We start from the raw sequence: 25999 nt of genomic DNA, 5'->3' as shown, positions 1-25999 counted from the left end.
GCACTCCTAGCACAGGAGCAAAGAGCCTCAAAAAAAATAGTGACTCTTATGATGATGATGATGATGAACTACTTAGGATTTGAGCAGGGTCAACAATTGATGGAAAGGTCAACATAAATCCCAAGTCCCAGCTTCTGGGAAGAAGAGTTTTGGGGTCAGACAGACCTCGGTCGAACCCTGCCTCTGCCCCTCATCAACTGCATGACCTTGAACAAGCCACCTAACCTTCCTTTCCACCTCTGTAAAATGGGAATAATGACAATATCAACCTCCTTAAATTTTTTTTTCATTATGAACCTACAGAGCAGGGGGCAAAGGACATAAAGCAATTCACAAAACACAAAATTCAGATAGTAAACAAACATGATTAACCTCACTAGTAATCAGAGAAAAACATAAGTTAAATCCTCAGTGAGGCAGTAATTGCCACATATTAAATTTAAAAACTTTTGAAAGAATGACGGCTGAGGTTGGTGGCACTCGCAAAGTTGTGTGATGTTGGGAGCTAGAGAAAGTGGATCCCTCCTTGTGAAAAGCAGTTGTTCCAAGAGTCATAAAAATGGTGATGCTAAGCAATTTCAGTTTTGGAAATCTATTCTGTGGTAATGAGTTCATTTGTCCCTCTTCCTGGAAAGTTGTATAACGTGGTCGTATTACTTTTACAATTTAGAGATTATAATTATAAAAAGTGATCTGGAAATTTCCCTGGTGGCGCAGTGGTTAAGAATCCACCTGCCAATGCAGGGGACACGGGTTCAAGCCCTGGCCTGGGAAGATCCCACATGCCACGGAGCAACTAAGCCCATGCGCCACAACTACTGAGCCTGCGCTCTAGAGCCTGCGAGCCACAACTACTGACCCCGAGTGCCACAGCTACTGAAGCCCGCGCGCCTAGAGCCCGTGCTCCACAACAAGAGAAGCCACCGCAACGAGAAGCCCGCGCACCGCAACAAAGAGTTGCCCCCACTTGCCGCAAGTAGAGAAAGCCCGTGCGCAGCAACGAAGACCCAATGCAGCCAAAAAGAAATAATAAATAAATAAATAAGTGACCTGGCATCATTAAAATTCAAGAGCCAAATGCATAATTTAAATATGTATCTGTTTGTAAATAAACATGTATATGAGCTGAAGAAGGGGGTACCCTCCCCACACCTGCCCTCTTTGTAATATAACAGCTATATCTTAACGTTCACAGCAACCCTCTGAGGGAGGGAGGCCAAAGTGTGTCCTTTGTCTTTTTTTTTTTTTAACATCTTTATTGGAGTATAATTGCTTTACAATGGTGTGTTAGTTTCTGCCGTATAACAAAGTGGATCAGCGATATGCATACTATAACCCCATATCCCCTCCCTCTTGCATCTCCCTCCCTCCCACCCTCTCTATCCCACCCCTCTAGGTGGTCACAAAGCACTGCTGATCTCCCTGTGCTACGCAGCTGCTTCCCACTAGCTCTCTACTTTACGTTTGGTAGTGTATATATGTCCATGCCTCTCTCTCACTTCGTCCCAACTTACTCTTCCCCCTCCCTGTGTCTTCAAGTCCATTATCTACATCTGCCTCTTTATTCCTGTCCTGTCCCTAGGTTCATCTTTTTTTTTTAGATTCCATATATATGTGTTAGCATACGGTATTTATTTTTCTCTTTCTGACTTCACTCTGTATGACAGTCTCTAGGTCCATCCACCTCACTACTCAGTTTTGTTTCTCTTTATGGCTGAGTAATATTCCATTGTATATATGTGCCACATCTTTAGCCATTCACCTGTCAATGGACATTCCTTTGCCTTTTTAAGTAGGATGTGGGCGCTCAGAAAAAGATGTGTTGAAGGCCAGGGCTCTGCCGGTCACCTGGCTACAGGACATTAGATTAGGCATGCTCTTCCCAGCTTCACCACCCAACCCCAGACCTCTTACCTTACACACAAACACGATGGAGGACGATTCTACAAAGTCCTTTGAGATCAGCTGCCCGTATGAGAACTTCTCTATCTTCCCCAGGATTACGAGCTTCCAGAGCTTCTCATCGGACCAGGAGTGAAACAGATCCATCTTCCTGAGGGGAAAAGCCTGTTAGACTTCATCGCCCTCCGTCACCAAGGGGGCTCAGCACTTAGCAATTTCCAGAAAAGGAATATGTTCTCCTGCTCTTACAAAGGCCTGAGGTGGAAGATTTCACGCCCACCCTGCTCACTAGCCTAGCCTGCAGCCGATCTCCTGTCACTTGTCCTTTGCTCCCCTGCCCTCTTCTCAAGGCCCTGCCCTTCAGCTGCTCCCCGCACTGCACCTCAGACGCACCCGGGGTGATTGGAGCTCTGCTTCTTTCACTTCCGCTCCTCCCTCCAGGAGCTTCTCCTGACTGAATCCCCCGCCAACCTTGTTACCACTGAGCTACTCCCATTCCAAGGAGCACCCAAGAGTTCCTCACTTCAGCTCACTGGCTATCCTGTCCCCCAGCCCAGCAGTCCAGGCCCTACCTTTGGTTTGGGCAGCTCATTCCAACCCCTGTCTCCTCCAGACTATTGGCTTCAAATCCTCAGCCCTGGGCCTGGGAATGGGGAAAGTCTGGACTCTCCTCTTTTGGCCTGTTTGTGCCCTGTGGTGAAAGGCCCACCCGGAAGTGACCACCCCTTCCGCGATCTTGAACCTCATACACCGCTGATCATAGGTTTCCCTTCCCTCGCAGGTGGCCCCGCGGGGCTGCCAACAAAAATCATCTTAGATCTTCTCAGCTCCAACAGATTATGAGCTCTGAACTCGGGTGATTCAGGCCTCAACCTAGGCAAGGGAGCACCGAGTTCTGTCCAGGGCATCAAAGGGGAACAGGGTCAGTGCCATGCCCAAGGAGGAGAAGGGTCTGGAAACACAGGAGGAAAGCAGGCCCACCACAGAAGGAGCACCTCCTGGGCCAAGACTGAGCCACGCACTTCCCACAATCACCTCATTTGATTCTTACAATGACCTCGGGAGAGAGGAATTGTTATCCCCATTTTACTGTGCAGGAGGCTAAAGCCCAGAGAAGTGAAGTGACCTATCTAGGGTCCCATGGTGGATAAGCCTAAGAGCTGAGATTAGAACACGGTCCTATTTTTCTTCCACTGTATAAAAAAATGAACTGCCCCTCCCTTCAGAACCGAGTCCCTCCCTTTCGGGCTGCAGCCCCTTCATGCAGACGGCTTTCTCTCAGTTCCAGCCCACCCCTCTGCTCAACACGCCTCTCTATGGCCCTGCAACCCTACAACCTGGATTCTCAGTGCCAGTGCAGATGCTCCATTTGATTTTCACTCTTTTCCTCAAGGCAAGTAACTAAAGACAATTAAATGAGCACCTGCATGCACCTGGCACTGTGATAACACAGGGATGATGACGGTGAAAGAGGCAGGTCTGCCCTTGCCACTGTGCTGCTTACTGTCTGATGGCACAAATAAACTGTAATGAAAGTATTATATGTTCAAGAATTACAGTTTGGACGGGGCTTTACGGAAACACAGGGTAGAAGCACTGAGGGGGCACCCTCTCTATTCTGGAGTGAGGGTAGGTGGGCTTGGTTAGTGAGGCAGGGTGGTGAAGCCCAGAGACTCTGAGTCAGGCATTCTGGTTACATCACCATCCTGAGCCTTGCTTCCCTCACTGTAAACTGGGGAGAAAAAGAGAAAGAACATCATGGGTTGAATGTGAGATTAGATATAACGGGTGGTACAAAGGGCTGAGCATCCTGCCTGGCCCAGCAAGTGCTCAATGCATGTTAGCTATCCTGTTGTTACTATCCCATAAGGAAGGGATATTTGAACTGTGACCTGAAGGTATGTTAGGAGTTTGCTAGATGGAGAAGTTGGGTGGGAGGTGGGTACCAAAGAGCGTTCCAAGCAGAGAGAACAGCACCTAGTGTTCCCCACTGGGTCTGGGACAAAGGCACCTAATAGACACACAGGGGGAAGATGCTGGTGGAGTTACCTAAAAAATTCAAACCGATGCTGAGCATTCTTTTTAACTTCTTGGTCCAGTTTATTAGCAAGGAAATCCTCTCTGTCAACAACCAAGAACTCTGTTTCTTCCATACAGACCACGGTGGCCCTCCTCACTGAAGAAGTTAGAAAGTCCATTTCCTGTTGGGTAGACAGGGGCAAAGGCAAGTGAGAGGTCACGCCTGGCGTTCTGCCCGCAGCCCTGACCACCTCTTCCCTGCTTCCATCTCCCCTGAGAAATCTCTCCTCCCCAGACTGCAGGTTCCCTGGACCGTCCTGTGCCCCTGCTCACTCCCTGCTCCTATGGGCCCACGCCCCTCCCTCTTAATATGCTGCCTGTGGAAAAAGGGGCAACTGGCTTGACCAGGGCAGAGAGAGGAAGCTGGAGAGGCCTTGCTGAGGAGTCACTGCACCTCTAGGGGGTTATAGAGGGAACATACTCCTTAAACATCACAGACGAAGTGGTGGGACTTGGGCATCACTGGCTCCAACTCAATCAGCATTTGACAGGTAAGGGCTCTGTGACCCACAACAGCACAGTGACTGCACAGAGCGAAAGGCAGGACTGAGCCTGGCCTAGAGGCTGTAGCAGGAGTCCTGTCACACCCCGAACCCCACCCCAGGAACGCAGACCCGTCCCCCGTGCTTACCCCAAAACAGCTGCCCTTTTGCAGCAACGTTGGGTGGGGGTCCAGGAAGGCACTGCTGCCATCTTCGTCCTCGGTCATGGCCACCGTGCCCAGGTAGATAAAATAAAAGCTGTTGGCCCTCTGGCCCTTCCTGAAGATCACACGCCTGCGACCAAACCTGGGAAAAGACCATGGCCAGTTGACCTGGTAGCAACACAGGGTCTGGTCCCTAGGGGGAGGAGATCTGGACGGGCCGTGCTCTCTGCTCTGGAGTATGAAAGCACAGACTGGGACTAGAAGGGACCTCAGAACAGCCCAGCCCCATCCCCACCAAGCTTGACCCCTTCACTAACATTTGTCCAGCCGCCCGCCTCCATTAGAGGAAGCTGCCGCAGAGCAGAGCCTTTGTCAGTCTGCTTAGGCAATGAGCAGTTGTTGAATAAATGAATGACCAAATGCTGGACGCAATGGATGAGTAGCTAAATGATTATGAGCACTGGCTTTAGAGTGAGACCAGGATCCAAATCCTGGTTTTGCCCTTAGCTGTGGGACACTAGGCAACTCATATCCCCTCTCTGAGCCTCAGTTACTCTTGTCTGTAAAATGCAGATGAGCATACGTAGAAAGAGATGGATAAATGATCTTATTATGATCCCTAATAGCTCACTATCCAACTGGGACCCTTTAGGGCAGAGGTACCCAGGTTCAGAGCAAACTAACAGCTCTTAAGCTCAGAGGAGGAGAGTTTCTGTATTTCAAATGCAAGTTCAAATCAAACCTCTTCACTTCATTCATTCAATCAGTTAGACAAATACCAATGGTGTCTAACAGGTGTAGTGATAAAAAATACAAATTTTGTTCTCAAAATTATGGTCAAATACAAGAAGTAAATAAGGTTTAAAAATGCTTTAAAAGAGGTAAGGCACAGGCTAATTCAGAAGCAGAGAGAAAGGGCACTTAACCCAGTTTAGGAAGGCCAGAGAAGGCTCTAGGATGGTGGCTAGAGTCATCCAGGTGGCCAGAGAGATGGAAGAGTGTCGTAGGCAGAGGGACCACCAAGTCCAAAAGCACAGAGATGGCTGGAGGCCTGGCATATTCAAAGAAAGAACAGTAAGCTCCATCAGACAGGACAATGTACAAACCAGAGGCTTTATCAATAGAGGAAAGAGGCCACAGCCCAGATGACAATGACTAGATGGGAGAAGGCAAGCATATTCAGCCAGGAAGTAACACTTTGGGGACAAGAGAGCACAGACCATCTCTTCATTCAGAGACCATAACCTACATTTTGGGAGTGAAGAGATATCTCATACAGCAGATATCTGTTGTTTTCTCTGCCAAGCACCTGGTCACCTTTTTCCACCAACTGCACCCTGATTTTACTGTGGGGGAAACACCTTTTCTTGACTCTTAGACAATTAGAACATCACTAACCCACTGGTGACTCAAGTGAGATCACCCTGGCTCAGAAAGAACTAATCCCAAGGCTCTGACTTGACTGGGAAGAGGTATTTTCTCTTTCCCAATGGACTGAACCTGGAAAGCTAGAAGTTTGGAGCTGTGGCTGTAGCAGCCAGCTTGCCACCATGAAGCGAGAGTCTCAGACAGAGACTCTCCTTTGCATTTGCATTTGCATAAGCTGCTTATGCAAATGAAGTGCCAAGAGATGGAGAGAGACAGACACAAACGTGGGTCCTGGTGACACTGAGCCCCTGAATCCAGCTGAGCCTGAAGCTGGAGAACTATCCCAGGACTTTCAGATACATGAGCCACCAATGCATTCCCTTAGGCTGGGTTTTCTGTCGCTTTCAAGTGGAAGAATTCTATCTAATCTGCTAATTCCCAGTCCCAGAAATAGTAATCAGCAACTAGCGGAGGGCTTTAACAATTACCACCTCCTGATGTTCACAAAAAGCCTGTAAAATTCATACTATTATCTTTATATCACTCATGGGGATACTAGGCTCAGAAAGGTTAAGTGGCTTGCCTGAGGTCACACAGCAGATGGGGCATTAAATTCCGGAGCTTCTAAGCCTGTGACTCTTTTTCTTTCTGTGACGCCATTCTGCCTGCTATAGAATCTTACTTTAAGAGAGCAGTGGGGGCTTCCCTGGTGGCGCAGTGGTTGAGAGTCCGCCTGCCGATGCAGGGGACACGGGTTCGTGCCCCAGTCCGGGAAGATCCCACATGCCGTGGAGCGGCTGGGCCCGTGAGCCATGGCCACTGAGCCTGCGCGTCCGGAGCCTGTGCTCCGCAACGGGAGAGGCCACAAAAAAAAAAACAGACAGCAGTGACTCCCTCTCTTCTTTACTGGGCTAGAACAAAGCAGATGGTTGCCTCTGCCTGGAATGTCCCGTCTACACCTCCACTTGTCAAATCTACCTGTTCAAATGCCACCTCTTCTGTGAAACTCCCTTGGCCAAGCTAGCTGGAAGGTTACCTCCTCCTGGCTTATTACTTGTGAAACAGACCCTGCGTGGGTCATAAAGAGTCGTCTGCAATCCGTAGTTAGTTGTGGTTATGTCTTAGACTGTGACTGCTATGAAGGAAGATAGGGCACAAACCTATAGTGACCTTACATCTTAGATTTCAAGACAGGTCTTACCTCAAATATTCTGCTAGGCTGCCCCCCTGAGGCCACTGAAATGTCCTGGAAATAACTATTTTCACATGTACCTCTTGGGCTTCTCTACTACAAGGGATTTACAAGGTCCCTTTTTGTGTGTTTCACGGACCAGTTGACAATCTGGTGAAGGTTTCACAGAACAATGTTTTAAATGTATAAAATAATATACATTAGAATTACAGTTTAGAAAAAACCAAGTTTGTGATATAGCAATATATGTGCCTCTTTATTAAGGCACTGAAAAACAAGAGCCAGCAGCAGATCTAATAACTACCATCATTTCAAAGATGTGATAAATATAAATTATCTTTTGAGAAATCTGCAGCAACTTGAATATGTCATAATACCTGTATTTTTTTATTTATAAAAAAAATTATACAGGGACTTCCCAGGTGGTCCAGTGGTTAAGAATCCACCTCCCAATGCAGGGGATGCGGGTTTGATCCCTGGTCAGGGAACTAAGATCCCACATGCCACAGGGCAACTAAGCCCGCATGCCACAACTAGAGGGAAGCCTGCACGCTGCAACGAAAGACCCTGCATGCCACAACTAAGACCTGACACAGCCAAATAAATAAATAGTATGCAGTGGTTTGTTACCTACATTCATGACTGAAGGAAACTATAAATTTCAGAGGTTAATGAAAATACAGATATAATATTTTTTTCTCATCCAGGTTCACAGACTCTTGCCCTAGTTGTTCCTACCTGGATGTAGTACCTCATCTGTGATCCCTTCTGGCTTTTAGGGCCTGGATTTGAGTCTCGGCTCTGCTACTTATTTTCTGGGTGAACTAGGATGACTTATTTCCCCCCCGAGCCTCAGTTTTCTCATCTGAAAAATGAGGGAATTAGACTAGATCCTTTCTGAGGTTCCAACCAGGTCCTCTCCAGACTCAGTGACTCCTTAATTCTGGGTAGATTCTCAATGAATGGCTGAGACACAGTGGGCTGCAGTCATAACGGTGAGCACCAAGGTGAAGTGACAGAAGGTTTCGCACGGCTGACACCCCGCAGAGGGGCTGGTAGACCCGCCGTGTTCTTTGCAGCCGGGCCCTTCTTGCCCTGCCCAGCCCAGCCCCAGCCCAGGGGCCAAGGGATGTGCCCCTCACTGACCGTTCAAAGCGCATGACCTTGGCCAGGAGCATCTGCAGGGGCTCCGAGTAGTTCCGGTAACTATCCAGAACCTGCAGGAGGTTACAGAGGGACTGGATCTCGCGCTCTGCCCTCCAAGCGGGCTTCTTCTGCGTGATCTGAATGGCCCTTGGAGGGAAGTGACCCTGGAAAGAGAGAGCCAAAGTGACACAGAGGGCCCAGCAGTTTCCCCCAGGGGCTAGCAGGCAACTCCCCACACTCCTGCTTTCACACTTTCCCACTCCCCATACAATAGTGGCTGACATGTAATGAGTGCTTCCTGTGTGCCAGGCATCGGGATAGGCAACTTACACACACCGTCTCATTGAATCTTTACCTAAAGAAGCGAGGCACGATTATTATCCCCTTTGACAGATGACGACATTCAGGCAGGATTATTACCCAGATTTGTTACATGCCAAGGCCTGTATCCCCAGCTACTGATCATACTACCTCTGCTGTTCATTGACCACGCCCCCAAGTCAATAATGGGCCTCCCTGGGCTCCAAGGGCCCTTTGACACACTTCAGTCAGGGGAGACCTCCCCTGCCTCAGCCTATACCTCAGCATGCTCCTGGAGCCTAAGGAACAAAGAGAGCCTACAGAGACTCTTAGCTAACCCTCAGCAGCCAGGACTCGTGGACCAGGGGGCGGGCAGATCTACCCATTCGCTCACCACTCCTACCTGCCAGGGAAATGGCACCGTGAGTTGTTAACACCCCTCACTGGCTGCCCGTTGCACTTAGGAGAAAATGTTAACTCCTACCACAGCCTGGGGCCCCACATGGTCTGACTCCCTACCTGCCTACTGCCCTCCAACCTCTCCTCCTGCCTCTCCCCTCATTCTCTAGCCTTCTACCCATCTCTTGCAAGTGCCAAGCTCACTTCTGTCTTTAGATCTTTGCTTGGGCTGTTTCCTCTGCCCAGAATGTTCTTCCCCTGGGTTTTCACATGGATATGGCTGCCGCCTCCTCCTCCTCATTCTGCTCTCAGCTCATATGGTGCCACATCCTCAGGGAGTTCCTTCTGCATCATCTGAGCTAAAATAGCAGGCCCCCTTCCCAGCACTCTGTGAGCTCTGAATCATTCTCTTCAAAGCATTTAATACTTTCTGAAATGACCTTATTCTTTTTTGGTTAATGTGGATATTATCTGTCATTTCCCCACCCTACACACACACACACACACACACACACACACACACACACACACACACACGTGTAGAACTGCACTGTCCACTATGGCAGCCAACAGCCACATGTGGCTACTTAAATTTAAATTAAATTAGATAAAAAATAAGCCCCTCAGTCACACTAACGACAAGGGTTCAGTAGCTACATGTGTCTGCTGGCTACCGTTTTGGATAATGCAGACTACTAAACATTTCCATTGTCACAGAAAGTTCCATCGGACAAAGGTGCTCTAGAATATAAGCTCCAATATAAACACGATAGTGGCCTTGTCTACCTTGTTTTCCACTCTAGAATAATGTCTCATCTGTAGTGGGCACTCAACAAAATACATATTTATGGAAGGAAGGAATGAACACCGGCAGTCTTACATAACAGTAACCGTCATAGAAGCAAAAGGAAAGTGGGACATGATGCAGAATTCTGATCTTCACAACAACAGACAGAAAGGCAGTGTAGCACAGTGGTTAAAAGCACACAGGCTCTGCTGCCAGGTGCCTGGGTGTGAACTTTGTCCTGCGACTTCCCATTTGTGTGTCCTGGCACAAGTCTCTTCTCCCGGAGCCCCTGTTTCCCTACCTGATGATAACAGAAACGACACGTACAAATAGCAGGGTTAATACGTGTCAAGGGCTTACAATGTGCATGGCACAGAGCAAGGGCTATGGAAGTGCTGGTCTTTTTTATGGTCTGAATCCAATCTTTCTCCTTTCTCTCTCTTACTATCAATAACCCATTAGGATTTCTATCATAGGGTCTATTTATGGCAAAACAGATGCCTCTGGCTTCTATGAACCAAACTTATTTTTCGGGCCCACTTAGGGCCCTAATTCCTCCAGGAAATCCTTCTAATCACCCCTAACCCTTGAGACTCCTTCTGTGGATTTCTACAAAAGTGACAGTTTGTTATTAATTTCCTGGGTAAGTTTCATCTCCTTAACTCCTAATTAGCTCCTTAAGGGAAGGTACGAATGTTACACAACCTAGCACAGTTATCCTTGTCCTTCAGTATCCACAAGGTGGGGAGGAAGGATTGGTTCCAAGACCCCTGCCAATACCAAAATCTGCAGATGCTCAAGTCCCTTATCTAAAATGCTGTAGTATTTGCACATCCTCCTGTATACTTTAAATCATCCCTAGATTACTTATAATACCTAACGCAATGTACATACTATGTAAATAGTTGCAAATACAATAACTAGTTGCTGTCTGCAAGCAGTATTCAAGTTTTGCTTTTTGGAACTTTCTGGAATTTTTCTTTTCTGAATATTTTCTATCCGTGGTCAGTTGAATCCACGGATGTAGAACCTGCAGATACAGACCACTGTCTGTATTCCCCACCACCAGACACAGATCTAGGCCTACCTTAGGAGCTCATAAAAATATCTGGAATGGGGAAAAGGGAATAGTATTCAAACAGAGCCCTGCCTGTTTCTCACACACCATTTCTCAGCGCTGTCACCCTCACTCACTTCAGGCCAGCCATCTCCTCATTGTGTTCATCTAGCATACAGGAAGGGTAAAGGAAAATAAGAAGGGCTGTCCATAATCCTACCACCCAGAACTAGCCATTTCATGCGGCATTCTTGTTTCCTGCCTTTTTCTTATGCATAAATAAAATTTTTGAAAATAACATAATACATGACTATTTTCCATTAAAAATCAGAACAATATATATAGTTAAAATCCCCTTCCTGCTCTCCACCACCAGAGTTAACCATTTATATATATTATTATATACTTATACGTGTGCCCACAGAATATGTATAGAATTGTTTTATTTTTATTTGCATAAATGTTAGACTGCTGACATCGTTTATGCAACTTGTCTTTTTTTCACTCAATATTTTTTTAAACCATGTTTTAGAAATGTACCCATTGTTTCCAATGTCTCACAAATGCTATAATAAATGAGTCTATGATTTTAAGCCTCTATAATTCTTAGGATTCTTTCTGAGAAGGTTAGCATTAGTAGACTATATGGAAGTTGAGTTTTCCAGTGTTGTCTGAGAGACAGCTTATATATGTATAAATGTGTGTGTGTGTGTGTGTGTGTGTATCAGCTTGATGGAGATGTAATTCACATAACATAATGATTTCACCATTTAAAGTGCACAGATCAATTTTTAGTGTATTCACAGAGTAGTACATCACCACAGTGGGTTTTAGAACCTTTTAATCACCCTAGAAAGAAACCTGGTACCCATTCGCAGTCACTCAAAGGGCAGGTTTTTAAATCGGGTCTCTACTCTCCATCTCTGTGCTGGAGACAGAGCCAGTGATAACTCATTCAAAAGGCAGAGAGGCCTTGCCTATATGATGGACTTTTCCTCTGTACTCGCCTCTCTCCTTCTGCTGCTATGCACAGAATTGCCTCCATCTCCAGAGCTCTGTGGCTCTCAGAGAGACCCCTAGTTTCTCCTGTCTGAAGGGTGAACCTTGGGTAACCTTCAGTGCACAGTGTCAGACACCAGCTGGTCTCGAAAACTGAAGAAAACTCAGGATTTGGAGGACTTTACTGTGCTTCATATACAATGCGGCATGAGAAATTAGATTATGCCCAGGGGAGGCAGTCAACAGAAGCCACACCTTGGTTCCAAAGGAGGAGGAGGCAGCAGCGTGGCACAGGTGGTCCTGGTACCAGTTATAAAGCTCTGTTCTCCCTGCTTTTCCTAGAGAAAACCCAGCATGGCTGCTCCAGGCCAGGGTCAAGTCAGGTCTACATTGGTGAGAACTTCAGATCGTCCCTATAAATAAGGAAGCCCCTTTAAAATTTAAATTTTAATTTAATATCCAGGATTTGGTGGGGAGAAGCCAGGAAGATAATAATGCTTGAAATTCGGAGAACAAATCACATAGTGCAAATGACATGAAGGCATTCCCTTCTCAGAATGGCCACCTGAGCACAGGTGAGAGACAGATGTGCCCAGCATCTATCAGAAAGTTTCGGGCAGAGCCAGAATTCAGACACAGGCCAGTGCTTTTCCCACCACCCTGATTATTTCTCTTCTGTCTGGGGCTCTCACATCCTCTCCTTTGCCTTCTACGGTTTTCCCACTGGTTCAAGCACAGGCGATCTCCCGTGCTGGTTCTGCTCAGCTATAAAGCAACAATGGGTTTGGGGTTTGGCTGGGTGGTGGTGGGGGGAAGGCTCACAGTCTTGGGATGCCAGAACTGAAAGGGATCACCAAGATCAGCTATTTTATAGGTGAGGAAACTAAGTGGCTAGCTCAGGGTGGCACACTGGGTTGGTGGCAGAACCTGGTCTGAACCCAGCTATCCTGATACCCAGCCCAGGGCTTCTTTCAGGCTATGATGCAAGAAAAAAAAATCCCAGCAGCAAGGTCAGAGCTGTCTATACATACCGACTCTCCAATGAAGTCCATAGTATCAAATGTGATTCGGCCTTGTTTCTTTTTCTGGGGGGGAAAAAAAAGGAAGGGGGGCTGAGGAGAGGAAGGAGAATCAGCAAGACTGTTTCTAGAATTTTGCACTGAAACCCTTCTGTGTACCTGGGCCACTGTGGTAGGCAGGAAGCCTTGGGAAACCTCCTACCAGCTGGGCCTCTCATGTCCACCTCCGCTCAAAAGCCCCAGCTCCACACAAGACTTGGGCCCAGCATTGACAATGTATTATTATGGAGGCAGAGAAAGACAGGGGTGGGGAGAGGGAAAGGAGGATAAAGAGAAGAAGGATGGAGAGAGAAAAGGAAGAGAGAAAAGAAGCAAAAAAAAAAAAAAGGAAAGTATAGAGAAAAGAAAGAGGGATAAAGAGGAAGGAACAAATAAAGCCAACCTTCATTAAGTGCCTATAATGAGCCAGGCATGGTTTATCGTTTTGGGTTTTTTTTTGCGGTACACGGGCCTCTCACTGTTGTGGCCTCTCCCGTTGCAGAGCACAGGCTCCAGACGCGCAGGCTCAGCGGCCATGGCTCACGGGCCCAGCCGCTCCACGGCATGTGGGATCCTCCCGGACCGGGGCACGAACCCGTGTCTCCTGCATCGGCAGGCGGACTCTCAACCACTGCACCACCAGGGAAGCCCGGCATGGCTTATCTTATTCCATTTCATCATCAGGACAAAGCAGGTACTACTGAGCAGCTCCACTGAGGACCTGAAGTGGGTGAAGGAAGTTTCCCAAAAATCACACAGTGAGGAAATGGTCCTCATCTGAAGGATGGCCAGGAAGAAGAGGTATAAGAGGTCTTAGGGATGAACTAATTCAACCCTGTTTCCTAACAGATGCAGAGAGGATGTGGAAAGGGTAGAGAAAGGGGCAGAGAGAGAGGAAAAAGATATGTAGGGGGGAGTAGCAGGGGAGGAAAGGGACAAACAAGGCCCTGAACAGCATCCTGGGGCAAACCAGGACCCCCCATTCATCTCTCTGGGCACACCTCACATCCTTCCCCAGAGCCCACTCGGTTCCCTGTCCCCTCCCTCCATTTATAGTTTATACATCCATATGGTGCTTCTCAGAGAGGCCAATGAAAGAAAGACGTGATGTTCAGAAAGATCTGGATTCACATACTCCACTGAAAACCAGTCTACGGCTCTCTCTGCCCGACACTATGCCCCAACCCCCCGGCTCCCTGCCCGGAAGCCATATGACCCCCATAGGCTCCTCCCTGAGAAGCTCTGCTCCGCTCAAGACCATCCTGACAGAGCAGGATGTTGTTAGGTTTAGCCTCACACTCCCGTGATGACAAGCCTGACTCTGGTCTTCAGCTTCCAGCTGCCCAGGCACCAACCCAAGTCTCCTGGTAACCGCAGACTCCTGGTCTCCAGGGCCCTTTGCTTCACCACTGTGTGACACCCTGAGTCAGAAGGTCCCTCCTGAGGTTACGAGGCTCCTGCTCCAACCCTTCTCATCTCACGGCCCAATAACAGGGCAGAATCTGGCTGCAGATTTGTTTGGTTTGGCCACCAAAATGTCTTAAAAATATATGAATTTGAAAAAAAAATATATGAATTTGAATGTCTTTAGATGGGGCAAGCCCTTCCCCTCAAGCTACCCCCAGGTGCCTAGTCCCTGCTTCGTCTTAAACTCAGCCACATATACACAGTTACATTAGCTGCTGGTCCCTTAGAAACCAACCTAAGACACCTTCCTTTCCCCATCACCACCCCTCCACGCCCCTCTCCTTGGCTGCTAGGCTTCAGAAACCATTCTGGGAAATATTTTCGAGGCAATCGCTGGATGCAGTGGGGAGGCGCGGCTGGCACAATAGGAATCTGGGCAGGGTTTGTCTAGTTATTGGCTGGGGAAACTTTGGAGCCCTGGATAGTAATGAAGACACCCTTGGGGACCCAGAACAAGTTAACAGAATGGTGATCATCTTTTCTGAGCCAAAAAGGGGCTCAGCATCTACCACTGGGATAAAATATTTGAAATTGGGACCTTCCAGAAAATCTAGAAAGCAAGGTCACCAGAGAGGCCCTGCAAATGTCCCCTTCTTGTCTAGGTGGAGGGGACAAGAAAGAAGGCAGAGAAGATGAACAGTTGGTAGGTATTCGGGAAATCCTGGCTCCATTGTGGCTCCTGGATTTCTTCTGGCTGTTTTGATCACCCTTGGAATGGAGATGGCTTCTTCCCCACTCTTGATGTTTCTCTCTATGTGAAGGGGGTTGTACTAGCAGAACACTACTAGCCCCTCTCCTTTCACACTGAGAAGGAGTGACTTAAACTCTTTGGTGAATTTGGAAGGAGAAACCGGGCATGATCATCCCCTTCTCCATCCCTCCAAGCCCACATTCTGCTCTGCCCTTCCCTGCTGTGAGTGTAGGGCAGGAGACCCTGCTACTGCAGTGAATGCCTGCCTTGGTCCAGCACTGCCTGTGACTGGGGTCATCGATAAGGCTGTCCAACTCTGGGGTTTAGTATTAGGTAACCCTCTGGCTTGATGACACCCGTCAGCTTCTCCAATATAAGTTTTGTCATTAATAAAAGTGACAGCTCAGTCTCCCATCTGCTTTACCCTTTGTCTTCTCTCTCAGTTGATTCAGAACTTGGGCTGGGAAGTGAGGTGCTATTTATTGGACCCCTTTAAACTGTGTATAAACCTGCTAAGCCCAGCAGCTTACATCCCAGAAAGAGAAGATAGGGTGCTTTCTGTGAGCAGTCTCAATGATCTGATATTCCCGAAGTCCCCTGAGGCCTTGGCGGAACATTTTACACACTCGGTTCATCCTAATGATATCCATGGTGAGCTGGTACAGCCCCTGTGGAAACAAAACAAACAAGATCTGTGGAAACCACCTGTTTTCAACAGTCAACAGCAGGCTGGATAGTGTGAACAAGGTGAAATGTAATAGGATTAAATGCAGTGTTGTTGCTGGAACCATAGTTACATCTTTAGGAAGTTTTCAAGCCTGTTGAAATCATATTGGTAGCTTGAAATTGGCCATGGTGGGAGTATTTATGCCACAGAAACTGGCAACTACTACAAATGGGGGCATCTCCCTCCCCAGGAGCCTATTAAAGCATTCACCAGCACAGCTTTAGTTAACTGTGAAGTCCTTCACTTGGGTCCAGAAAATAATGTGCACAAGTAACGGCACGCCGTGAGGGGTGATGTAAAGAGCCTGCATGATGGAATCAGATGCATCTGAGGGAAGAATGGTCAGAGAGATGCAACAATGCTGGCTTTGAAGGCAGAGAAAGGGCCATGAGTCAAGGAATGTGGTGGTCTGTAGAAGACAGAAAGTCAAGGAAATGAATTCTTCCCTCCACCCTCGAGAAAGGAACACAGCCCTGCTAACACCTGGATTTGAACCCGTGCCAGACTTCTGCCTCCAGAAGATAATGTGTGTGTGTTTGTTTGTTTTAATTTATTTTTTGGCCGTGCCGTGCAGCATGCAAGATACTAATTCCTCAACCAGGGATCGAACCTGTGCCCCCTGCACTGGAAGCACGGAGTCTTAACCACTGGACCATCAGAGAAGTCCCAATGTGTGCTGTTTTAAGCCACTAAATTGTGGTACAGCAGTCAAAAGAAAACTAATATAACACCTAATCCAAGATAAGCCATCTTATCTTTTCCCTGGGAATTTGGAATTGGAGCTGAGAACAAATCAGCCTCTCCATCCCAATATGAATTGAGGAGTAAGGGCAGTCACCCTCTACCTGCAAAGTAAATATAAGGGACAGGGAAACAAGTTCAACACCAAAGAGACAAATGCAGAACATAAAACAATCTACAAGTCATCTAACCCAGTTTCTTCAAAAAGTCAGTTGCAAGGGCTTCCCTGGTGGTACAGTGGTTAAGAATCCGCCTGCCAATGCAGGGGACACAGGTTTGAGCCCTGGTCTGGGAAGATCCCACATGCCGCGGAGCAACTAAGCCTGTGCGCCACAACTACTGAGCCTGAGCTCTAGAGCCCACATGCCACAACTACTGAAGCCTGCACGCCTAGAGCCCGTGCTCCGCCACAAGAGAAGCCATGGCAATGAGAAGCCCGCGCACTGCAACGAAGAGTAGCCCCCACTCGCTGCAACTAGAGAAAGCCCGCGCACAGCAACGAAGACCCAACACAGCCAAAAATAAATAATAAATAAATAAATTTATTTAAAATAAAGGTCAGTTGCATGAGGAAAAAAACAAAGTGAGGGGGCTGTTCTAGACTAATACTCAAGAGACATACAAACAGGGCTTCCCTGGTGGCGCAGTTGTTGGGAATACACCTGCCAATGCAGGGGACATGGGTTTGAGCCCTAGTCCGGGAAGATCCCACATGCCGCGGAACAACTAAGCCCGTGAGCCACAACTACTGAGCCTGCACACCTAGAGCCCGTGCTCCACAAGAGAAGTCACCACAATGAGAATCCCACGCACCACAACGAAGAGCAGCCCTCACTCGCCGCAACTAGAGAAAGCCCACGCACAACAACAAAGACCCAATACAGCCAAATAAATAAATTTATTTTAAAAAAAAGAGAGACATACAAACAAATGCAATATATGAACCTTGATTGGCTCCTGGTTCATAATAACAAGCTGTAAAAGACGTTTTAGGGACAAATAAGAAAAATACATCAGGTAGAGTCACGGGACTGGACATGGCACTAGAGTGTGTGTCCATGGGGGTAAAGCTCACACAATTTTGAGTGGAAAAAAGGTGAAATGAGATGCCATTTATGACACCATTTTTTAAAATGTGCTGCATACTGCAGGTTCTTATGGATACACACAGATATAATAAAAATTTTAAAATATAGACAGGAAGGGTACATATCAATCTCAGGAAAGTTGTTGCCAGTGAGGAGAAAGGGAGTGAGATGGTGAGGTGCTCTACCTGTAACTATAATATTTTTTAAAAATTACATATCTAAAGGAAATATGGGGAAAAGCTTTATTAATAAAATTAATATTTATTGCATACAATTTGCCATTGTCAGGCTCTATTCTAAGCCTATTATATGTATTGACTTATTTAATCCTCAATAATAAATCAATGCAGTAGGTACTGTTATCATCACCCTTTACAGAAGAGAAAACAGGCACAGCAAATCAAGTAACTTGCCTAATACTAATATTAGCCGCATGACTAATAGGTGATAGGGATTCAAACCCAGGAAGTCTGGCTCCAGAGTCCTTAAGTTTAACCTATTACTCTACCCTGATGCTGGGCCTTATTCTCTCTGACTCTCCTAATAGCAAGAAGGGTGAGTACAGAACAGTCCTCAGGGGCTCAAAGTGTAGCCAATGCCAAGGGCAGAGTAGGCTACAGCGCAGGGGTCAGAATTCAGTCTTTCCTTTGTGACTCCAAAAGGTACAGGGTGGCCACGTTTATCCGAGGCCGCCTCCTCCACCTGCCTCTCCTTTGCTCAAAGTACCTGTTTGTTCAGTCTTCCATTGTTCCCTCCCGGGGTCCTTGACACTCCTCACCAATTCCTTCTTCAGGATCTGCCAGGAATGGGACACCATATATCTCTTCATGGTTCCTGAGTTGGCAAATGGCACAACAGCCCCTTTGCTTTTCAAGGGTAGGACCACAAGTCTTTCCCCAAGAATCCAGTTATACTAGAAACAAAGTTTCCCTCAGTGGCAAGGTAAGAGCTCCGCTCCATTCCTTATGCCCAACCAACAGTGGCTGGAAGCCTCGTTCTAACAAATCTATTCTCAGAACCTCCTTATGTCACACTGGAAGAGTCTGGAAGGAAGAGAGGGCAGTGGGAAGTAACTGGAATCTGGGAATCTAACGTTTAGTGCACACTCAGAAGTATTATCTTAGTTAATCCTCACAACTATTGTAAGGTAAGGGACTTCACACCCACTCCCTGCATGAGGCTAAGGCTCAAAGTAGCTAAATGACTGCCAGAGTCACAGGGCCAGCTTAAAGAAAGTAGGAGGCTTCTGGGCTTGGCGTGGGGACATCCAAAACCTCAGCCTGGGGACCACTCTGAGGCTTCGAAATTGGAGATGAGCCTGGAGTGTAGGTGCCTGGCACTATCCTATAAACCTTGTTAAACCAGCAAATCAGGAACACTCAGCAAACTGGAAGTCCTCAACCAAACAGGGTGCCAAGTGTTAAAAGGTATTTGGTGACTGGAACTCAAGGACTCTGAGGTCCTTCCAAAAGTGAAGCATATAGGTTATAAAGTACTTTTTTCTACTAGATCAAAGATGGCAGCTGAAAATCCCAACTTGCTCTTGTACTAGAATCCTCAGTGAAAAACTGTGATTTCAAGTTACCGCCTGATGTGCCATTCTTATCCAGCTAAGCACCCCCAGACTGATAGCCAGGGAAGGGTACTGAATACCGTGAGGACAGCTGGACAGCTGGGAAGAAATCTTCAGGCTCTAAATTGCTAAATTCAAAGGCCACCAGTCCTGGGATGAGACACTAATCACTTACAGAGGTGAGAAGAGCTAGAACTGGTTTTTCCCCCCTTACCTGGAGAAAAGATGTAAAGAACTCAGGAAGAAACAGGAAGAAAACGTTTCAGAAAAAGAGAGAAAGAGAGAGAAGCAGTGTGGTTGCCTCCCCAACCCCAGACCTAGACTTGAGGAAGAAAATATAAGAAGATCCCCTACTACAAATGTTTAGAGGGTTTCAGAGAGAAACGACTACTGGACATGGGGAAAGCCAAAGAAACAGTAGGAGGTAGATATGGACAGGGGGGTGTCCCACCAGTCCCCTAAGTTGCCCCTGAGTTGCCTCAGGATCCAAGTGACATGGAGAGGACCAGGCTAATGAGGGGCATTAGAGGATGCCGGTAGGTAGAACCAAAAACCTGATGGAACCTCAAAAGTAGACACTCCCAACTTCATCTGTCGCCAGCTGTGGTCATCTCACTAGAATAAAGCTATAAAGATACATGAAGAAAGGGCAGGGCTTGTTCAGGGAGCATAAAATGTGGCTGGAAAGTGAGACGCCTAGGAGGTATGGCAGGCAGTGGGGTTAAACTGGCAGAGGCCACGAACCAGCCACCCATGGGCCAAACTGAGTTTGCAGACTGCTTTATTTGACCCACATGGTGTTTTGGTTAAAATATTGTGAAAACTTAACTTCTTTATCTTTAGTTGGGGAATGGGCTCTCCAATTCACCAAAGTCCTCACCTCACACCACCATGTTGCCTGTGAGCATGTTACCTATTTGCAACCCCTGGTACAGGATCTATATGGCCTCTTTCAGGTCTAAAATCCTCTGACTATAATCAGGGGTTGCAAAATGGTAGTCTACAGGCCATATCTAGCCTGCTGGCAAGTTTTGACAGAGTTTTCAAAAATTTTTGAATTAGTTGTCAACACTTAAATACTGGGATTTTATGAGTAATTTTCTAGGAAAAAATAATTTACCAAAGTGACCCAAATAGAAAACATCTAATAGACTAATTTTCATAGGAGAAATAGAGAAAGTTGTAAAAGAGCTTTCTCACCACCACTACCACCAAAAAAGAAAAGAGTACCAGGTCCTGAAGTTTTCACAGGCAATGTCCAATAATCCTGATGTTTCTTAAACTGTTCCAGAGCATAAGAAGAAGGAAAACTATCAAATTCTATTTATTAAGCAAGGAGAATACTGATACTAAAACCTGATAAAGGTGGCATGAAAAGAGAAAGCTAGAGATTCATTTCACTTACGAATATTGTTTTAAAAATCTTAAATAAAATATTAAGCAAATGAAATTCAATAGCACATTTTAAAATAGCATATCATTCCAGGAATGCAAGGATGGTCAATAGAGAATGCATAAATATAATGTATTATGTTAGATGACTAAGGAGAAGAATCATCTGCTCTTCTTCATACATTAAAAACAATTTTTGAGAGAGGCACACACATTAACGAACATGTCATTCTTCTTGGCATTTGGGGCTCCAACGGGCTTAGCATGCCTCTGTCAGGGAGGAAGAAATTTTCCTCTTCTGTACCCTTTTAGGTTCTTCTGGCTGGTCTAAGAATTAAATTGACATGAGACAGATTAACAGGAGAAAATCAAACAAAAGTTTAATAACATGTATACTTGGGAGAGACCTGGGAAGCTGAGTAATTTGCCAAAATGGCCAAAATCCTCACCTTAAATTTCAGCTTCTTCAGCTAAAAACGAAAGAGGATGTTGAGGGTTGTGGTTTGGGACTTCAAAGGAGAGGAAGGCAATTTTACATGGAGATATAAAAAAACAAATATTTGGTAAACAAATGTTTCCTGGGTCATGCAGAGACAATGGGACACACAATGGACTCTGATCACTAAGGTCCTGCACGTTTCCCCTACCATACTCAGCTCATATTCTCTGCAGGTATCTCTGGCATTAGCTCTATTCCAGGCCCTTAATCTAAATTCTCTAGGTTAGGTAGCTAAGGGGGAGGTAAAAAGAAAGACTTCTTGAGGTTTCTGTTTCTTAAAAATAATCAGGTTAAATTAATCTTAATGCCAAAGGGACACATTTTGGGGTGGGAAATTTTGCTCCCCTAGCCCTCAGGGCTGTCCCATTGGTTGAGGGCTGCTCCTAAAGGCATTCACTCGCCAGCATTTCTGGGCTGAGCAATCCAGTGGCAGAACAAGCCCTCTGGCAAAGGTGTTCAGAGTAGGAACCCATCGTGTCAATGAAGAAACGGCAAGTGCCGAGAAGACACAGAGGGTTCAAGTCAATAGAGAAGGCCTGGGACTGCGGTCTCAGGGGAAGAGAGCTGGCAGCGCTCTGAGTCCTCCAGAGAAGGTCATGCACCTTGAAGGCAGAACCAACAACACCTTCTGTTGAACACTGGGACTGTAATGTAAGGGCTGGCTCTGGGAGCCTCCGTGGTACCACTGGCACCAAGGAGAAGCAGGGAATGGACCAGGGAAACACACAGACATGCCATCTTTGCAACGCTGCAGCTGCCAAGCTCCATCTGCCGGGAAGAGGAAAAAACTAAAACAATTCACTCACACAAAACCCGTGTCCTAAGGAGCTTCGCTAATGACCTTAAAGGACTTCCTGCCAGCCTGGAATTCTACTCTAGTCCCCTCTCCATGCAGAACTCCAACAAATAGCTTGACCAGGAAGAACTCACTTCACTTGAAGGGGAGTTATAGTAAAAAAATAAATAGCACCGGACCTATATAAATATATTACAGAAAAGTGGGAGGGGGGAGGCAGGGAACAAGGAAAACAAATATTAGATAAAAGGCACTCACCATAAAAAACACAAAAATTAACATGAAACAGATGATAATCATGAACAGCAAAGGACTCAAAGGGCTTAATGAATTTTAAAGCAAGAGATCAAAGCAAGGATGCTATAGTTCAAAGAAGAGATGATAAAGCAACTGGAGGAGATGGCACTGGCAGAGCTCAGGAAAGAAAGTATTAAAAAAAAAACAACACCACCTCAGAAGTGAAGGTAATTTCAGAAACATCAACAAGGAAGCGAGCCTTGCTGAATACAGAGGATAAGATTGCAAAAAGCAAGTGAAGGAGTTGGAAATGAACAATTAAAAGGCAACCAAGAAATAATATAGCTAACAAGTATGGAGACACAGAGGGCAAGAAAGTGGGAGGGTTAAGCACATGGGTTTCTTCAACTTTTATAGCTGTAAATCTTAAGATACCTTTTAAATCTTATAAACCTAGAAACAGATGTCTAAGCACATTTAAAGATATAAAGGGAACTAACAATAATAATTAAAACCGGAAAGGAAAGGATGAAGAAAGGCAGAAGTATAACAATTATCTTTTTTTTTAAAGGTCAGTGTGAACTTTCTAATTTATTTTATTTATTTACTTGTTTATTTATTTTGGTTGCATTGGGTCTTTGTTTCTGTGTGTGGGCTTTCTCTAGCTGCGGCGAGCGGGGGCTACTCTTCGTTGCGGTGCACAGGCTTCTCATTGTGGTGGCTTCTCTTGTTGTGGAATGCGGGCTCTAGGGCACGCAGGCTTCAGTAGTTGTGACATGCCGGCTCAGTAGTTGTGGCACACAGGCTTAGGTGCTCCACGGCATGTGGGATCTTCCCAGACAAGGGATTGAACCCGTGTCCCCTGCACTGGCGGGCGGATTCTTAACCACTGCACCACCAGGGAAGTCCTAATTACTCTTTTTTTGACTTCTGAATTTTGTACTATCTATCTGTCTATCTATATGTATATACATCTCACCTATTCAAATGACTGAATCAGTTTATAAGTAATAAAACAAAATCAGTGCAGTACAATAAGGAACACAGAGCTACTGGTAGAGCACCATAGTAAAAACAGGTTCATTGAAACTGGGAACTAGGAGGGTTGCAACTGAATAGAAATCAGTGAAAGGAGAAAAAGGCAAAAAGATGATGAATTATCTAGGCTACTGAATTTACACTGGTTTATCAAGAATGAGACTTACTAATAAAAAGAGTTAGTTACAAACATAATTACATACAGAGGGTTAGATTGAGCACCCTAGACCAGTTATCTTCTTCAGTTCATCAAAACATCAAAAGATAAAACAGACCTTCATCCCAAGATCAAACATATATGATAAAAAAGGTTATCAAAAAGAAGTTAATAGTCAGTAGAGACCAGAGCAAGCCTCTTAGACTTCATAATAAAAAATTAAACATACACACACATACACATACACACACACACACATACACACACACACATACACATACACACACAAATGGAATAGCCTGGGGCTTTTTATCCAAACCACCTCATTAGCAAGAGGAACCTGCTTCCTCTTCACCATGAGCACAGCTGGCCCCCTGGAATGATGTATGCAGTATGTGGTGTGTGTAAATGAAATTACAGGATTACCAAATCTGTTGAAAATCTGAATTTCTTGATCACTGGTAACTTATTTTAAAATTTTCTATTTAACATCTCACATTTTTAAAAATAATGCAAAATAACAAGTGTTTTCAAGGATGAGGAGAAATTGGAACCCATGTGCATTGTTGGTGGGGATGTAAAATGGTGGAGCTGCTGTGGAAAACATAAGATGGTTCCTCAAAAAATTAAACATAGAATTACCATATGATCCAGCAATTCCACTTCTGGGTATGTAAGAAGATAGGGTAGGGGGTCCCCAGAGAAAGAGAACCAGACATAGCTTTCTTGACATAAGAGTTGTCATTTTTGACCTAAGACATTTTGTGACCTAAGCCTGGCCACAGGCTTGTCCTTGAACAGGTCTCAGTATTAGGCACAAGATGTAACAATAGCAAAGATTATAAATCAGTTGTAAAGATTCCCAATTCTGTTTCAGTGGTAAAGATTGGCCTGAAACGCTCTACCATTACATTAACTGGAACCTAAGGGATGACGATGTTGACCTTTTCTGACCCTTTAGTGACTTCAATCAACTAACGCTTGGACTCTGCTGACCGCTCAAACCCCTTCATGAATATGCATGTGCCCTTGGTTTAAAACTTGCCCGATTTTGCTGTTTGGGGAGACACTGCTTTGGGAAAGATCCCCAGTGGTCTCCTTACTTACTGTAAGTAATAATAAATCCTTCCTTCTCCAGATTTTTGGCTTGGTTGTGTCTTTTGGCTCGATACTCACCAAGAGGTGAACCCAGTTTTTTGGGTAACAAGTATGTACTCAAAGAAATTGACCGCAGGAACTCAAAAGAGATTTCTGTACACCATGGTCCATAGCAGCTTTATAAACAATAGTCAAAAGAGAGAAACAGGGGCTTCCCTGGTGGCGTAGTGGTTGAGAGTCCGCCTGCCGATGCAGGGGACACGGGTTCGTGCCCCGGTCCGGGAGGATCCCACGTGCTGCGGAGCAGCTGGGCCCGTGAGCCACGGCCTCTGGGCCTGCGCGTCCGGAGCCTGTGCTCCGCAACGGGAGAGGCCACAACAGTGAGAGGCCCGCGTACCGCAAAAAAAAAAAAAAAAAAAAAAAAAAAGAGAGAAACAGGGATTTCCCTGGTGGCACAGTGGTTAAGAATCCACCTGCCAGTGCAGGGAACACGGGTTTGAGCCCTGGTCCGGGAAGATCCCACACGCCATGGAGCAGCTAAGTCCGTGTGCCACAACTACTGAGCCTGCGCTCTAGAGCCCCTGAGCCATAACTACTGAAGCCCGTACACCTAGAGCCCATGCTCCACAACAGAAGAAGCCACCGCAATGAGAAGCCCGTGCACCGCAACAAAGAGTAGCCCTTGCTCACCGCAACTAGAGAAAAGACCAGGTGCAGCAATGATGATCCAACGCAGCCAAAAATAAATAAATAAATAAACTTATTTGAAAAAAAAACAAAAACGAAAGGGAGAAACAACCCAAATGTCCATTGACAAATGAATAGATAAACAAACAAAATGTGCCATATATATAGTGGAAAATTGGCCTTAAAAAGGAAGGAAATTCTGATACATGCTACAATGTGGATGGACCTTGAAAATATTAACTAAAATAAGACACAAAAGCACAAATATTGGGCTTCCCTGGTGGCGCAGTGGTTGAGAGTCCGCCTGCCGATGCAGGGGACACGGGTTCGTGCCCCGGTCCGGGAGGATCCCACATGCCGTGGAGTGGCTGGGTCCCTGAGCCATGGCCATTGAGCCTGCGCGTCCGGAGCCTGTGCTCCACAACGGGAGAGGCCACAACAGTGAGAGGCCCGTGTACCGCAAAAAAAAAAAAGCACAAATATTGTATGAGGTACCTACAAGAGTCAAATTCATAGAGACAGTAGAATGGTGGTTACCAGGGGCTGGAAGGAGGCAGGAATGGGGAGTCATTGTTTAATGGGTTCAGAGCTTCAGTTAGAGAAGATGAAAATGTGCTGGAGATGAATGGTAGTGACAGTTACAGGACAATGTGAATGTACTTAATGTCACTGAACTGTACACTTAAAGATGGTTAAAATGGTAAATTGTTTTTGTGTATTTTACCACAATTGTTTTTTAAGTTTAAAAAAAAAGTATGTTGCTGAGACAGGAGGGAAGGGGGCAGGGCACAACCTTGAAAAGAATGACACAGCGGTTGAGGATACGACAAAAACTGGTTAGAACCAATTAGGCCTAAGATGGCAGAAGATTCAAC

The 25999-nt window shown here is 46.0% G+C and overlaps 1 protein-coding gene across 1 annotated transcript in view; it reads right to left on the bottom strand.

Annotated features, from left to right (window-relative positions):
* CNBD2 (cyclic nucleotide binding domain containing 2) overlaps positions 1 to 18476 on the bottom strand; it is a 55251-nt gene extending 36775 nt beyond the window's left edge. Inside the window, exons 1-7 of the mRNA XM_065893291.1 lie at positions 18426 to 18476; positions 15622 to 15759; positions 12907 to 12960; positions 8334 to 8497; positions 4613 to 4769; positions 3952 to 4103; positions 1915 to 2053 (exon numbers count right to left, since the gene is read on the bottom strand). Coding sequence (XP_065749363.1) covers positions 1915 to 2053; positions 3952 to 4103; positions 4613 to 4769; positions 8334 to 8497; positions 12907 to 12960; positions 15622 to 15759; positions 18426 to 18476 — 855 coding nt within the window. The remainder of the gene's footprint in view (positions 1 to 1914; positions 2054 to 3951; positions 4104 to 4612; positions 4770 to 8333; positions 8498 to 12906; positions 12961 to 15621; positions 15760 to 18425) is intronic.
* Positions 18477 to 25999: the final 7523 nt, after the last annotated feature.

The sequence above is a fragment of the Phocoena phocoena genome, chromosome 15 (genome assembly GCF_963924675.1).
Source record: "Phocoena phocoena chromosome 15, mPhoPho1.1, whole genome shotgun sequence".
NCBI lineage: Eukaryota > Metazoa > Chordata > Mammalia > Artiodactyla > Phocoenidae > Phocoena > Phocoena phocoena.
This window is presented reverse-complemented; position numbering and strand designations above follow the sequence as displayed.